Consider the following 17,821-nt stretch of genomic DNA (forward strand, 5'->3'; position numbering starts at 1 on the left):
AGAAGATACGGTAGTGGTTAAGGGCTAATTGGTGGATTAACACAAGCAGGATCACATATCACCATCAGAAGCAAGCCCTCACAAAAATTAAATCAGTTGCAGGTTTGTAGCAAATGCAGGAGAATAAAATGGGGTTTCACTGGAAAACCACAGGTACACTTCTCTCCAACAACGCACACCTTTTTCACCATCACTGTGTGGATCACTGCATAGGGCCAAGCATTTATAGATCTTGCCATATCAAGACAAGTCTGGGCTGAGCTGCCAGAGACATCACCTTCATCCGGGCTGAGCTGTCAGAGACATCACCTTTATCCACCTCCATTTTAGAGGAAAGAATGAAGAATTCTTCGTTAATGCTAAATTAACATTTAAATTTGAAAACCAACAACTGTGCTGACAACAGAAAGTAACAAGAACAGCCTGGAACCTTATGTTGTGCTGTTTTATGTCACACACATTTCAGGGCTTTTTACATTCCCGGTAGACAAGAACACAAGCTTACTATTAGTGAGCTGAAGGCTTTGACTCCCAGAAGTTGACAGCATGAATAAGAACTACCCCCGTGCCTGTTTTGGAGAAGGCAGAGTACATCAAAGCAGTCGAGTAGAAGATATTCTCAGGAGTGGACAATTACCAGACTCTTAGCAGAGCGGGTGTTAGTCTGAGTGTTGATAGCTGTCCAACACAGAAGCAAGCAAACCTGACGATTCTTCCAGCTAGCTTTTCTTTGAGGCATCGACTATCCCCCAACTTTATGGTATCCCTTCCCCAGATATTATTCTCCAGTTTCTAAAACACTGAAATTGTGGTAGCCAGCTGTCTTAATGTGCAAAGGGAACACAGACACCATTGTTTTCCCCTCCACACCTTCTTCCCCACATTGGCTACATTCTTAGGCAATTAAAACAGATGCAGCATTAACTAATCCTTAAAGAAGGTAATTCAGATAATTATCAGTCCATTAACAAATGCATGAAAAGCCTACAACAAATTTTGAAGGACAAAGAATATATAAGGACATGAAGGTAAATGGAAAACATGAGAAACATAAGTTAGACCAAGTAGATTCTGTCACATCAATTCTAAATTCTTTGACAGCTGATTTTTTGATAAAGGAAATGCAATAAATCTTACTTACATTAACTTCAGCAAAACATTAAATATCATGCCCCATCAGCAATCGTTAACTAAGATGTTGTTGATAAGTAGCTGACTAAAATAAAGACTACAGCCGACAGGAACAACTGAAGGTGAGGAAGAATTATAAGTGGATTTCTTTAAGTTCAAACAGATTTTTGAATATTTTGAATTATGACTCAGCACAAAAAGCAGGAGTGGGCTGATAAATTTAAGAGATGTCATCAGCTTAGAGAAGATCTGAGATGCTGCACAGAAAGAAATGGATGACTCAGAAGATTGGAACAGCAGAAACAGGATGAAATTTTGTAGTACAAAGTCTTACACTAGGGACTCAACACATTCTCAGTTCATAGCAAAAGTCTCTGCTAACAACTTGAATTTACTTGGGAAGAAGAGGTCCTAGATGTACTTCTTGGATAGAGAAGGATTATGAGCTGCCAATATTATGGAGCTGTCAAAAAGGCAAACATGATTGTAGGATCCATCAGTCAAGGAAGTTCTAGCGAATACATTAATTCCACCATACGAGATATTCAAATGCCTTGATCCAAAACCCTATAGACAGTTCTGATTGCCCATGTTCAAAAAAGGTCAACAATCAGAAAACTAAGGGTGACAGAGAGCTTGTTGCAAAAAGAACAACAAAAAAGGAAGGCTTCACTTATTAATCAGAAGCAGGACTGGATACAACCATTGTCTATAATTATCTGCATTATCAGTACAGATAAAATAAAAGCAGAACAAAATAGCTACTTACCCCAATTTTAGTTCAAGAGCAACCAGATACAAGCCATACACAAATAAATTCAGACCAAAAGTAAGAAGGATCCCAGCCAGAAGATCAGTGGTGCTGGAATCAGTTGTCCAAATTGGAACAGTGAGGCCTAATGACTTTTACAAAGGAGCTCAATACATTCTCAAAGGGATATATATATTTAAAAAAAAAAAAATTATACACACACACACTTAGTGATAGCTGTAGTAGAGGGACACAGTACTTAATGACCTCGAATACATCTTACAGAATATTATTAAATCCCCTAAACATCTATCTGAAAATTGGCTCTAATATCTCCCTCTGCTTGTCATTTGCTTCTTAAGGCGGCTAGCAACTAATCTGCATATTATTTTGCACCATTTTCTGAGGACCCTGTATTCACTCTTGGTATACATTTTCAGGTTTTCTAACAACTAAGATAATTTTTGGTTTATGTGTCTACTGTACAAGTAGTTGGGGAATCTTTAAAAACAGTATTTGGGGCTTATATAATCTTATATATTTTATTAACTATTTGGAACAGGAATATTATAAATATAAAAACATAAATAATATATGCGTTTATATACACACACCATATCTAGACATCTATTTAAAGGGGGGGGGGCAATAGACAAACATATATATAGTATGTAAACAGATAGTGAACTGGAGATGGACAGAGGAATTTTGAACATCCAGTTTCTATTCCAGACCATGTGCAAACAGTAAAACATTAAACAAAAGTCAAATACACTTTCAGACTGCCAGGATTTGCAACATATATATGTGTATGTGTGTATGTGTATACACATCACCCATTGATTATTTCCTAACATTACTTCTCTGCAGTATACATTTCTCAACCTAAAATGTGAGTCTATAAAGTAACAATGGAAAAAAAAAAGTAACAGTGATAACCCCAAATTCTGGACAGAGCTGAGAGTTTTATCTGGAGGCACTGCAATGCCGGACACAGAGACCACACAGCCCTTCACAAACTCCTTGCATGAAAGGCTACGCAAACAAGTCTGTCTCCACTTGCTACAGTGAAACCACACCAAAGGTATGTGGGTATGAATAATGGTGCTCAGGAAAAAGTGGGGCATACTGCTCTTTAAACATTGAGGCAACTTTAATATCAAAGATGTTATGGAGACTTCATATGTTCATCTCTGTTTTCAATATAAAAATTAATGCATTTTAAACTAAAAAGCCAAAATTTAGTGTATTTCTATTCTATAACTGCATTTAAAAACAGATGATGGTCTAGTAAGAAGACAGTAACAATTGCCTCACTGTTATTAAAAAAACCCTAACCTATCAGTAAAATAAAAATAAGGAAGACAATACAACCAACAAAGAACAAACTGGGCTGGAAACAAATAGAGGTCTTTTAGGCAATGATCAAAACTGAGTTCTTCTACCCATCATTATTTCTTGAAAAACACACACATTAAAAAAATACAATAGCTTTAGGCAGAACATGTAAAATTTTAAATGCAACTTGACTGCTCCCATTATCACAAAATAATTTCAATCAATTGTTCTACTGGAGATTTGCCAAAGAAATCCAAAATCTCAATTCAGAAGTGTAATAGTGACAGCAAAGCTGCTATTGTGATTTTATGTATCAATTACTTGAAACTGCTGATATATTCTCAATATATACATGTCTCAATTCTTATATATGTGTGTTCTCTCATGCATAGATAATCTTTCATACACTATCACTTGGTAGCAACAACAAAAAATAAATTTAATGGTGGGAAAAACCTTAAAATAACTGTCAAACTAAATGTCACATTTTCTCTCTAACTCCTTGAGTGGTCCTTTTATGAATCCATGTTAGCTACTCTTCCAGATAAGCTTATCCGTAAGAATCATACATTTCCTCATAGGTAGAAAACAAATACAATTTGTCACATGTTGTGCTATACAGACATTTCTGCACGGTTGCTGCACTACACTAGAGTGTCTGAAGGGGAAGACACCCCAGGTAGTTGGCTGCAGACACATCTCAGCAACATGGCACGTAGTTACGATTTGACACATATAGTCTTTATAAATCCAATGTCTATGAAGTCAAACAAATCTCCTTCTTATTTATAGTAACAGGCAAGAGCAGATCTCTGCCGTCTTGTTACACAGATGGTTGTAACATTTTTATAGTTAACTTACAACCACTGATGCCTGAGGAATAGACACACATCTGCCCCAAACTGCCATTCCTGTAGGCTCTTCTTTTTAAACTTTAGCTACCAAAAATACAGTCAAAATACATCCAACACTGTCACCCCCAAAAAGCTACCACAACGAAAAACCCCATAGAAATTTGCATAAAATTTATTATTATTGTTAATGTTAGACAGATTGGACAGTGATCACACACACATTACAGCAAAAATAACAGTAATACCAACTCTAACCACCAAAACTGAAGTTTTAGAGAAGACCCATATCCCCAGATCCCATATAGTGAACTTAGTTTGGAAAAATGTTTGGAAAAAAATTCATTAGAAGCTTCTAAATTTATGCTTTATTAAAAACATTTCAAAAGAGCCTCATACTTCATACAAACTACTGCCCATGTGCTCTTTTTTGCTGCTTGATAAGAAGTAAAGGCATGTCTGGCTCAGCTTGAAAAAAGAAAACGGATTGCCTAGGATTTTCTTCTCCTACTTGAAGACACTACTCCATATTTGCTGTATTCCCACACATCACCTGGGTCTTTAACAGGAAATGTACACAGAAAAGAGCTCACTATATTAAGTTAAATGCTTCCCCTTTTAGATACTGACTGTCCACAGAAGAAATTCTCTAAACAGATGACTTACAATCAGATGCCTGCTTTATGATAAGAAGAATAGATGCAGAAAAGAAAAGTTGCAATTCAACTTTGTACCTGTAAGTGTTGTTAACTAAGTTCAGTGAAAGCTTAAATGGCCTGATGAAATCCACGGCAGCTTGGGCAAATATAACTTATTCATAAATATGTTCCATCAATAGCAGATCTAGGCAGATTCTTGTCTTTTTCTTCTTGCTCCCCAAATTGGAAGAGAACAGAGCTTGCAAGAAAGTGTATCTGCATATACAGAACTGATCTAACTACAGAGGTTACAATGCATGCCTTGGAATTCAGTTTGAAAACAAAGGAGTGAATGTTTATGTTTATAACCATTGTTTATAAATGTTTATAACCAATGTTATGCGTACAGTTACTCAATTAATTTGATTTTGGTTTTTCCTTCCTCTGGAACCTATTTATTTTGTGTGTGGAGTGGAGCACAGAAGGAAAACAAGTAGCTTAAATTTTTATTTTTTGCTACATATTCTTTGTATTCTTGGCTAGTTTTTGATCTTTAGAGCTGCCTTATAAGAAATTCTGTGCTTTCTGCTACCTCCTAATTTCTACAATGAATACATACCACAGAATGGGAATTTGAAGATTATAATAAAATTTGCTTTCAGGTTGAAAGTTTATCAAAGTGCTCTTTGCTACATAACAGACACGATTTTATTTCTCCAAGACTCAGATCCAGAAAGTCACACATGTTGGCCAGCTCACTTCCAGTGGTACATCTGTGACCCTATGTCATGTTAATTAATACTTTTGAGATAATCTACATAGCTAAACATATCACTGTCTAAAAGGAAAAGTACATAGCTGCAAAAACCACCAAAACAAGAACAAACTAACATAAAAAAAACATCAAGTAAGTATCTAAAGCAAAACTCCACAGGGCTGCTAGATTAACCATATTAAATGAACACCTCTTCATGAGCTCCACTGCAGTCTTAACGTGTGACCCTAGTCCTGCAAACCATACATCTTTCAAGTTTGCTTCAATAGCATGTGTCCCCTGTCCTCCGTTCACGTTTACTCTTCCGGTTCCCCCCCCCGTCCCACCGCGGAGGAGTGAGGGGGCGGCTGCGTGGGGCTTAGTCGCCGGCTGGGGCTAAACCATGACAATGTGTGAACTCTATCATTTAGATGAACATCTATTTCTTTTAATGCCCTATTTCACTGAGCAAAAACACACGGAAAGGGATAGATATTTGCATAACATTGAAAAGGCTGATTCAAAACTGTCTTTAACGATTGCAATTTAAAGTAATCTCTTTCTTTAAAACATGCTTGTATCATTTTGGACTATATTCATTTGCAGCACATATTCAGACAGAAAGATAGGAATGGCAGAGAAAGTTATCTTGTTCACTTTCAGGAATGCAACTATCACAATTGCCAAAACATTGTTGCTCCAAAAGAAATTCCGATTTATCTATTAGATCTTGCTCCCTCCACAAAATTCTTATATCAGGGCCTGTCATATTCTCCTAGGAGAACACAAGAGTGATAGAGATCTTTTCTTAAAGAAACACCACAATTCTTTATTATTCAAATGCAAATGTTAGGTCCCAAGTTCAGTCAAAATCGTTTTGGTACAAGAAACTTTCTAAAGACAGACAGAACAACAACAGCTAGAAAATTAGGTAGGAACTCACTTTGCAGGACTGTGTGGCAAAAAGTGCTATTTGTAGCTGCATACAAAGGGGAAACATACCGTGTAAAGAAGTAATCATCCTTAACTTTATTTCACTATGATTATTAGTATCTGAGTGATAGACGAAAATCTGAGGCAAAACACACTATTATTATTTGTTCTTCTGTCTTTACTAAATAGCATAGTCAGATTTCTATTTTCCAAATCAGAAGAGAAAGATCACTATTTTTATTTGGTGAAGTCATTCAACATAAATATAAGGAACTGGGAGATTTATTTGTTGTAGTAGTTATGCTTTCTGCTTTTCTTCACCTAGATCCGAATACTTCATAGCCAATTTATAGCATTTGAGAACTGATACTGAAAATCTATTACAGTTTTCACATGGAAACTAAAATTAGATTACCCTGTATTTTTAAAGCAGCTTATTATATCAGCCTTGTCACTTATTACCTGGATTTTAAAGGAATATAGTGCAAGTTCATAATTAAAAATATGTTAAAATAATCCCTTCTTAAAATGCTGGTAAGGTATACTGTTCCTGATTCAAATACCTGATAATCTGCCATACTTGCATGTTTTAAAATATTAAATAAGACAAATGCTATCACTGTCCTGTTTTCTCTCCTTGTTGTCAGCAAAACAGCAGCAGAAGGTAAGGCACTGCCTGCAGCATGACCACTCTGCATTCAAACCACTTTTCTGTTCTGGATTAATGCTTTCAATCTTTTCTAGTGCATAATCATTGCTGCTGCACAGCAGAGAATGAGCAACATTTTCCAGTAGATCTATTTGGTTCTGACAGAGGGAAGGTTGTCCTAAAAACTTACAAAGCAGTCTTAAAATTCAGCTAGATACTAATAATTCTACAGGAGAAGAGCTAGGAGGGAAAAAAAAAAATTTTTTTTTTTCTCCTGAAAGTAACCCTGAGTACTCAGTGCATGTCCCCCAGATGCTAAAAATCCACCACGAGTAAAGCAACCAAAAGGGAGGTGAGATAAACAGAAAGATTATGTGGTCACATAAACTAGTGACACAGTTATAGCATTTTGAATTTCTTTGCTCTCTGAGCTATAAAAGATGATGACAATCCTGGGTTACAGAAGAACAGGATGAGGTACAGACAGAAATCTGAAAAGGAAGAGGAAAGAAGGAGGTCTAGATGACCGAAAAGAATGTATGGAGACCTTGCAAAAAAACAAGCTGATATGGACAGACAGAGAATGAATAGAGGGCAGAAAAAAATAAAATTAAAAAAATCAATAGTTGGAGAAAAAGAAAAATAAAGAGCATACAAGACTAGCTGCTTCAATACGTGCAAGCCCTGTTCCTATTAGGTGGTCAGTGGTCAAAAAAAGCTAACAGAATTTTGCCCAGCCAGGACTGTCTAGTCCAAATGAAGTTAAACTGCATTTTGCTTTTCACTACTGACAAGAGGTAGCTCAGCTGATTGGGTTTGCAGAGTTGCCTCTCAGTCATCTCCCTACTTCATCCTCTATCTCCCCAACCATACCCAAGCTCTTTCCAGTGCCTGTTACACTGAATGGGGAGTGGAAAACAGAACAAGAGACCAGAGATGAACTTTCTGATACCAAAAAGGAAAGTCTCCACAGTGATCTTTAAGGACATCTAATGCAAATCACAGCACAAGGCATTATCAGTCTGGACACGCTGGCCAGAACGGTCAGTTGGTATCGGTGGAAATATTCCATACTAGTCTTGCTGTAGCTGCTCCCAGCTCTTCCTAAGGAAGTTGCTACGTCTCTGAAAAGGCTAGTACTGCCTGGAAGCTGTTAATAGTTCTCTGGTTACTAAGATCTTCAGTAAGATTTGTCTGTTTATACAAGTTAAATATTATTGAGAAAGGTAAGATGGTAAACTCCAATAATACACCTATTAAATGGCATTATGGAATCCACATCTGTACTGTACATTCATATTACTGAATAACCTCCTCTCCCCTTCCTCCTCACCCCCCCCCCCTTTTTTTTTAATATGGTAAGACAATTCATCCAAGTTAGAGCAGAGAACAGCCGAAGCAGCCCACACACATATGTACCAGGCTTAAATTCTTTGGAAGACTATGTTGTTCAAGCTTTCCTTTTATTTATCCAAAATGGCACAAGCAAAAGATGTTATAAAAAAACTTGACAGAATGCTTGGGGAGGGGGAAAGGGTGGTCATTTTCATAAGGAAAAAATATTACTTTTGAACAACTTAGTGTCATTTTTACATTTACACAACATAACAGGTACAGAAGAGCATACCACATACTGACAGATTAACAGGACCCCTACCTCGACTTCATCCTCTCATGCATTCTCCCATGCTGGATACACTGTTGGTCCAATTCATCATTCCGTTTCTGCATCTTCTCCAATCTGCCATGAAGATACTCTTTTTCCTGACTAAGCTGGTTGACTTCAGATCTAGAGAAGTAAAATACAGTGATGATGGATGTTGTCAGATTTCATCCTGCAGCGTGCCATCAATATGGGGCTTCAGCATTTATAAAATTTCATACATGTATATGTAATGCATAAACAGGCTATTACTAGAACTTACAGAAACAAAACACCATTTCAAATAATCTTAAGACAAAAGAACACGATGCTGAAGGGTATCTGGTAAATATGCCAATGGCAATCACTCAGCCATAGGCTGGCTATGTTAATTTCAGCCTAATTTAAACAGGCATGTCATTTGGTATTATGTGTTGATGTTAAATAAGATCAATAAATGTAAATTCATACTTGTTAAGCAAGAATCCGGCCAGCATTTTGAAAACACATTTCAAGTTCTTTATTAGTAAAAGTTAACATCCAATTTAAAAAATGGCTACTAAAAACTTGTTCAACCTTTACTGAGCTGTACAGGTTCAACTCTTAATAGTGGTACTGTTTTAGAAACTTTAATAACCTAATATGGCCAAAATACCATTACACAGATTAAAAAAAAACAACAAACAAACAACAGATTAAGAGGAAAATTAATAAAACCTTAAGAAATAAGGGACAAATCATAGAGGCACACCCTCATATACATAAAACTTGGCACAGCCTTTAAGAAAATTAGTCACTTCTAGCAATTCTTATTCTTCACGGGTGAGCTAAGACACCAGATCCATGAATGACCTGGGACTGCTACTTGCTACATCTCTAACCATCAGCCCATGGAGAAACAGGCATGAGCTGTTTCTTAATAACAGGAAAAGATCCCAGATTAAATTGTGATAAAATATACATTATGCACTTGTACAGTTTAACTCTTTGGAAAAGGTTAATGAGAACATGTCAGAATCTGCTATACCATCAGAAAGTAAGAATCAAAAGCAAGCAAATTTGTTTTACGGCATCTGCCACTCCAGATCTTGAGGTTAAAAAGCTTCTGAGATATCTTTAAATCATAAACTTAAATATGCTTCAGTTACAGCAGAAAGATACTTTACCTTCCTGGCTGTTACAGAATGCAACAACAACTGACATTCTGAAAAATACAACAAAGTGCAGGGGGGAAGGAATACTCCTCCCTCAAAAACATGTTGTTACACTGACAAGTCAAATCTGGAAATGACAACATAATCTTTTCATGTTTAAATAGAGAACAATACATGATATCATCTCTGAATCTAAAAGAATTTAGCAAGGGAAACTTTGGAAGAATATTGTATGTAATTGAATTTAGATAGGGAGTTATAGTATATAGAGGGAGTTATAATTAAGAATAGATAGGGAGTTATAATTAAGGAACATCACCGACAAATACATCAGAATTGTGCTGATGCATTTGTTCATCAAACTTAAATGCACAAGAGCTTCCTGGACAGGTACTTAACAGTGGGCAGGATGTTAGAGAAAGGTGCACTGGTCATTTGACAGAAATACTAGTAACTTAAGCGTCAGCATTAACAAAGCATTGTCGGTTGGACCAATTGTTCTCACACAGCGTGAACACAGTCTGTACTTGATACTGATATTGTAAGAAAGACAATCAGTGGATCAAAGCAAAGGTCCACTGCAGAGCAGGTCAACAAAGACCTAATGTAACAAAGCACGACCAAATGGTAACAGGGACTAAACTCATCTGCCATCTTGCATTCCTTTTTTGCCAGCAAAATGCAGCAACAGCATTTGTCATGTAGAGATACTGTAAATGATCATGTTTGGGGGATCCTGCTTCTTTTTATGTATTTATATGGGGCTATCTCATTCACAGAAACAGCAGCAACTTTCAAGGTGATAAAAATCCCAAAGTTTTAAAGGGACTTACTAATCTCCAGCACATTTGAAGGTGCCCAAAGTCTTTCGGGAAAGATCAAAGGATTCAAATAAACGAAAACCAAAATGCTACTGAAAATTACAACTAACGGAACAAAAGAAAGTACTGAATTCATTGAAAACATGAGTAGCATGACTTTCAATCTCTGAAATACAGTTCTAAATGCCTGATGCTTTAAAGCATGTCATTTGTAATTACAGTTTAACTCAGAAAAAAACCCAAACATTCCAGTTAAAATATTATTTACACAGTGACCCTTCCAAGTAAAACATTTAAGAGCCTGACCATCCAGATTCAAGTATTTCATTGCACTGAAATTTTGGAGGACAGCACATATGAAGGGCAGAATGCCTACTAAGGTCAATGATAAAAGGTTCACGTGTCGGCATTAAAGAGAGAACACTGGTCCCAGTACAAGACTGCATACCAAGAGTCTTCATTATAACCTGACAAAGACTTCCTCTGCATCTTTAATACACCACTTATCCACCTCAGTTTTCAAAGATCAAGACAGAACACTTAATTCTATGTGATATCTAAATAATGTCAAAATTGTTAGTTTAAAAAAACCAAACACAAAACCAACCAATTGTAACAAGCAGAACAACTGTACTGAATGTGACAGCACATGTATACTAGGAGTAGCAACTCCACCCAGCCAGGGCAGGACTGGGTCTGTGTAAATACTTCTGAATCACTCTGCTCCCAAGCTGTAACAGCAGGGACAGGAGAGGCGAGGGGCACGTGCCAAAGTACACAGTCCTGAACTTCAGAGATAGCCCACATGTAATGCCAGGGACAGAGGTAAATCAGAAAAATCTGTGCACTAAGCACTATGTCTGATGGATCCAGAACAACTAAAGGACACAGCACTGACATGCTTATGTTGCTCCACAAGAGCTACTCTGGGTCCAACAGACCGAGTAGTAAGCTGTGGTGGACTTAGAAGAAACTGAAGCATGCAGACATTTGGAGTGCTGCCATCTGAGCTGAACTCTGCATGGAGTTGCACTTCTGCAGACTCAGGCTGGCCCCACAAATCATAGTGTCATGTCAATGTGTCTGTGTGTGCTTCTGAGATCTGATACACTCAAAAGACCTGTATGAAATCAACATTATTTTGAAACTGCACAGAGCAAAGCTACAATGCCACAGGAAAATGAAAATGTAAAATACATGCTTATAAGGAGATGGGTAATAGATTTTTGCCAAATCTCATTTACTTGTCACTGCGTTAAAAATAATTGATGATGACTGGGGGAGGACAAGGACAACAACAAAAAAACCCTCTATACTTCTGGATCCATTCAACTACCAAGAAAGCCTCAACTTCTACTTAAAAACACATGTAACTTTTTATCCACCATCCTTGATGGAAGAGTCTTGGGAAAAAAAAACCAAAACCACAGGTTCCTCCAAAGCATTCAAATAGTGGAGGCAAAGAACCAGCAAATGTTAAATAGTGACAAATCAAAGTCAGTCTTAGGATATTTTTAGGATGAACTGATTTTTGAACACCAAGGTAGCAGTGCTGCCTTTACTCCTCTGAATTACCTTTTGCACTGCAGCGCTTTTTAAGCACTGCCTTTTCCTACTCTTAAAACCAATTCTTTAGTTGTACAGCAATTAAATACATGCTCTAAAATATTTTCTGCTGACACAGTATTGTTGCATATAGTTTTAACGTCTGATCCTTCAGACAGACTGTTTCACATCTTCGTACGGCTATCTTCAGCAAACATCTCACTTCTGGTATTGAGCGCAATGACTGCAGTCAACCGAACATGCAGAAAAATAGTTCAGCCGGGTGTGTGTTCTTTACTTCAATTAAACTCACACAGTTGGATGCCTACTGTTGCCAAACCAGTCATATAATTTATACATTATAGTCCAAACAGTAAAACTACACTAAAAGTCATTTAACAATATTTATAACACCATAAAATACAGTGTTAAAATATATGAACTGCAATATGTACCAAAATGATAAAATTTGTTTCTCATCATCAGTGATTAAAACCAGGATCATTGCTCTAGCTTCAATACTCACAACCCTGGTGACAGATTAGAATTCAAATCTTAATGATCAATTTACAATTAACAAGATAGAAGTGAAACAAATTAAACCAACCATTATATATAACGAGACCCAATGGACTCCCATTGTTCCCCTTAATTACAAAACGCAAATCACAAATACACAGTGGGTAGTGTTAAGCATTAATCTACAACCTAGAAACCCAGACAGTGACAATCAGAGAAAAAAAAAAAAAGAACAAAATAACAGAGAAGAAATCAACAAAGGACTGTATTTTTAAACATGCCTATGCATACAAAAACCTTCACAGACACTATCTTCTTTCTGCACAGCTTGAGGGGTTTATAATTTGTCTGACATTGTCTTTCTGAAGCTTTTCTAATCCTGTGTAGAGGCCAGCTCACAAAAATGGTTCCAGCTTACATATTAACAAGAAAACTTCAGTTTAAATTTCTTAGAAAACCTGTATTAAATATAAGATATATGTGCAATTCAGAGGTGTCCCACTGAAATCGTGTAGTTGTCACAGGTAAATTTGAAATGCCTCTTATTACCAATGGGCCATTTACTTCCTAGCAAATCCCCAAAATTTTATATAAACTTACCCTTGCATTTGTTATTAAAAAAGCTTGAGTGTTTTACCAATTAAATAATGGTACTGATAGTATACAGTTATTTCTTAACCCCATGGAAACTAAGACACAGATTCTAGAAGTATAGCAAGAAAATACACATCCAGGTCCAAAATTCAGTTTATGATAAGGCCAAAAACATGGAAAACAACATGGAAAAAGTCTTTTCCATGCAAATAGGGCACACTGCTGCTTCATGATCTGCTTTTATCAATGTATACGAGACCTAAGTTATAAAATCTTCCAAAAATGATTACTTTTTTTTTCAGAAGACAAAGCTACAGCATTCTGTCCCAGAATTGTGGTTTTACACTATATCCAGTGACAATGAGCATGAAGATTGCCTTACGGAGAGACGTTACTGAAAGATACATATACTGATCATGAGTTTAAAACTTGGCCAAAGACATTTTCTGCATCTCCTGATCACATCATTTTTTGAAGCCATCTATTAGTTTACCATTTTCTACCATTTCCAGTTCCACATTTCTGTTCTCATTTTCACATGCTTTCTTTGTCCCTACCTATTCCTCCATTCTTGCTACTGACTGCATTAGCTCCCACTCCCATGAAGGCAAGCTCAAGCTATTTTAGGGCTCCTTCTCAGAACTGCTCTCATACTTCTTTCATACTTTTTCTTGTGCAAAATATACCACTTCCAAGAGATCCAAGAGGGCTCCTTTTCCCCTTTTCAGGTTCTTGACATAGTCAGCTAATGCTGCTAGGTGGAGAAACACTTGGCAATCTCTGGTATTTATTTTCAGAGAATAATGTGTTTTCACAGTATGTTTTCTGTCTTTCCTTCATCCTTTTACAGTTACTAGTCTGTGACTGTGAGCTCTAGCAACAAAGTCTGTGTGCATTTTTATTGCTGGAATAATAATAACATTTGAATCTTTTAAGATTTTGTATTACTTTAGCAGAAAAGCCCTGCTTTTTCAGAAGAAAAATTCTGTTTGCTTCTCTCTCAAGTACCCATCACAACACTTGTAAGGTAAGATTGATTACATTTCCTCAAGATTCTAATTTCTTCCCCAAACACTCTGGATGGGATTTATCTCCCAACTTCAGCCACTTAACAGCTAGTCAACATTTTATATTCAGTGGAAAGTAGGATGGGCAGTGGAGGCAGTACCTGTGGGAAGCATCATATATTTTTTACATATATATATATGTGTGTGTGTGTGTGTGTGTCTATCATCTACTTTTATCATTCCCCTTTGACCATTCCTGCAAACAGGATACTGGGATAAATGAGTTCTCTCCCCAAGTGAGTGTTGCCCCTGTTATGTTACCCCAGCAGGATGATTAAATCCGCCCAGCAGAAGAATCCTATCTTGAAAACCGATTTTATCTTTGCTGAGTGTTTTTTTTACTTCACATAAGCCATGCAAGATGAATCCTACCCTTTATTACCAAATTCAGTTTACACAAAATTTACAGAAGTTGCAGAATGCCAACACACCATTTCAGGCCTGTTTACTACCCTAAATATGAACCCTACAGAAAGTTTCAACAGAGACTATTTTCACACTTTAAAATGGAAAATCAAATGATTTACTGGTATAGAACTACAAAATTAATTTTTTTTTTTCATTTTTAAAAAGATAGTCCTGTCCTACAGAACTTTTAAATAGATACCTTCGTACTCTTGTATTTATTTCAACCAGTTACTGCTTCCAGGTTTTGTTCTCTTCCTGAATTTTTAATGGCTTTATTTATGGTATTTAGACCTGCTACTGATTTTAACAAGAGCTCCACATAACAAGTGGCAGCAGAATCAGAGCTTCAATGACAAGCAATTTTGATGACAATTATTTCAGACATGATTATTCAGTGTGCAATATCGTGAATGAAGCTTGAAGTAAATAATTAAACCAACAGACTACAGTTTTGAGAACTTCAGCTATCTAGTATTTTTCATATAATTTCAGATGAACTTGAATTGTAGCTCTGTGAACAATTTTCCACTCTTCATATCAAGAATGGGAAGATCAGGAAGAAAACAGTATGCAGTTTTTACATTGGAATTGTCTAAGAAATTTGAAGTAATAGCCAGAAACATGATCTGAAAAGTGGAAAATTAGAATTATCCTGGATAAAAGTCCATCCATGTTTTTTAAGTGGCATATATTATATTCAGAGCATGTGCAATACCTGGGACAAAATGAATAATAATAAATATAAAAATATAAGCATGTCATAACAATAAAAGGGACAGGGTAAGAAAAATATACTAACCTGTATTTTTCTGACATTTGTTCCAACTTCCTTCCCAACAGAAAACATTCTTCTTTTAATTTTGTTATGAATGTATTCTGGGAGGTCAGCAACGAATCCAGTTCATTTACTAGAAATTATAAAATTATAATATGAGAAATTTATTTACAATTATATAAAATTATAGACAATTTAGATTTTTTTTTTTGTTTATATTCTTAATGTCTTTCCTCTAGATCCTTCTGGTTTTGGTATGTTTTTTAAACTTCAGCTACTTGGACATGGAATTACGACATCATCATTCACCAAATAAAGGCTCTGCGTCAGAATAATCTAAGATAAAGTGTTTAAGTGATGTTGCCACTGAATCAGGTCTTGTACAAGAGGAATCACCATAAAGACTACATACCTAATCTGATGGTTTTGCTTTTTAGCTGGAAGTTCATTATCATTTCTGGGAGGAATAAAATTGGGAAGCCATGCCTTAGCAGCCTTTTGCTTGCTCAACTGGTGCAGAGGATACACTGGCAACCCAGTAACTCACACTGTAGACTCATTTCATTCTCCTCTTAAAAAAACATTTCTTTTATTTACTGGGTGCTGCGCTTACTATGGTTAATGTATTTTCTTCTCTTTAATGATAAGATATAGACTTATTGTCCAGTGACAGTTGCAGTGAAACCATTTTATAAATTAATTTTCAGTTACTATCAGTTTGGGCTGCACCAAAACTTGTGATCTAGAAATCAAGCACCTTTATTCTTTCAAAAGGAAGGAACTGCAAAATGATGTTTCTTGATTTCTGCTTTTAAAATCAGAGAAAGAGAGAAGACTATTACCCGAATTCCTTGTATGTGTGTAGGGTCATAATACACAAGGGTTTCTTTATGTACATAATAAATGACTATAATTTTCAACTTCTTCTAACCCTACTAGAGATATATAAAAACAAACTCAGACATAATGTTGTTTCATTTTTGTGTACTGGGACAATTTATGCATCAGGAGTGTAAATTACACATCTCTTGTGCAAAATTACACTTGGTCATATGCAGATGTGCTGGCTATAGTGGGAAAAAATGATTCTGAGAGCTTCTTTTCTTTTCCTACTGTGTAGACAGCAGCCATAATGTAGCTGTTTATAGCTGTTTACATTCCCTGAACACACGGAAAGGTCCTCTAGTACTTTGATAATGCTGCAAAAAGATAGAAAATCTTTTGGCAGATGTAAATGTGCCTGCTACCTCAGGTATCATCTGACACTGCTTAGGATTAATACATGCAACAACATTTTTCTAAACGTATTGCAGGACTGGTGGGTAAAATTGGTATTTTATTAAACATATTAATATACCATGTTCCATAACAGCTGAAGCTTCTCTTCCTTCCCAATGCCAGGGGTTGGAGATTTCCTCTCTAAAAATTTCTTTTTTTGCTTATAATATGCACCTTTATTAATGTTGTTAGCACAGTACTTCACAATAACAAAAGGCTTTTTTTTGTTTGTTTGGAAAACTCATTTTACTTCCAGATTAAAGGTTAGAAGTTATTGATCAGCTAAGTCAATGCAATGAAGTCTTCTATTATGAGAACCTGAAGTATGCAAGGGATTAAACATCTTTCTTCTAGATTGAGGGTGTGTGGGGGGCACATGGTAATGCTAAAAATGTTTGAGGCTGCAAAGATTAAATAAAGGAACATATCAATTTGGAGCCAGTGAATTACATCCAGCTGCGACAGTGAATTAAGAACCGATTAATGGCTAAAGCTTTTCTCCAGTTTGGATGCCGAAGCAAACTCATTAAGCTTTTAGAGTAGCTATAATGTGTGTACTGTGGGAACTGTTCAATGCTATTCAGGAGACTTTAACTGTAAGCTCAGAGCATTTCCCGCAGAGCTTCTGATGCTATTTTCTTTATATAACATGTGTGCCTGAAAATCCAGCCAAAAACAAGCCCTTTGTTTTTCTACTTTGTTGTGGTCTCTCTCAGCTTTACGTTTCTTGAACACAGGTAAATAAACTCATAATCCAGATGGTGCAACAGATGTGAGAGCAGCACTCTGAAATCAACAGACAGTGGGCAATACTTTCCATTTTCTCTTTTAAACGCTAACTAATATGTAATTCGGAATCTCCGGTGTAGTTAGCATCTGCTCCCTTCGGCCAGCCAAAGGTTACAGGTGTTCCTGATGTCATTTCACAGTAAGGCGTGGGCCTGGCTTGTGAGTGAGTGCCCAGGCTCTAATC

The 17,821-nt window shown here is 36.4% G+C and overlaps 1 protein-coding gene across 1 annotated transcript in view; it reads right to left on the reverse strand.

Annotated features, from left to right (window-relative positions):
• Window positions 1–8,698: 8,698 nt before the first annotated feature.
• The window catches only part of SDCCAG8 (serologically defined colon cancer antigen 8), a gene marked incomplete at its 5' end in the record, with an annotated part of 65,562 nt that continues 56,439 nt past the window's right edge, over window positions 8,699–17,821 (reverse strand). Inside the window, 2 exons of the mRNA XM_010281818.1 lie at window positions 8,699–8,834; window positions 15,595–15,703. Of these exons, the coding sequence (XP_010280120.1) occupies window positions 8,699–8,834; window positions 15,595–15,703 (245 nt within the window). The remainder of the gene's footprint in view (window positions 8,835–15,594; window positions 15,704–17,821) is intronic.

Source organism: Phaethon lepturus, unplaced genomic scaffold, assembly GCF_000687285.1.
Source record: "Phaethon lepturus isolate BGI_N335 unplaced genomic scaffold, ASM68728v1 scaffold3472, whole genome shotgun sequence".
Taxonomy (NCBI): Eukaryota; Metazoa; Chordata; class Aves; order Phaethontiformes; family Phaethontidae; genus Phaethon; species Phaethon lepturus.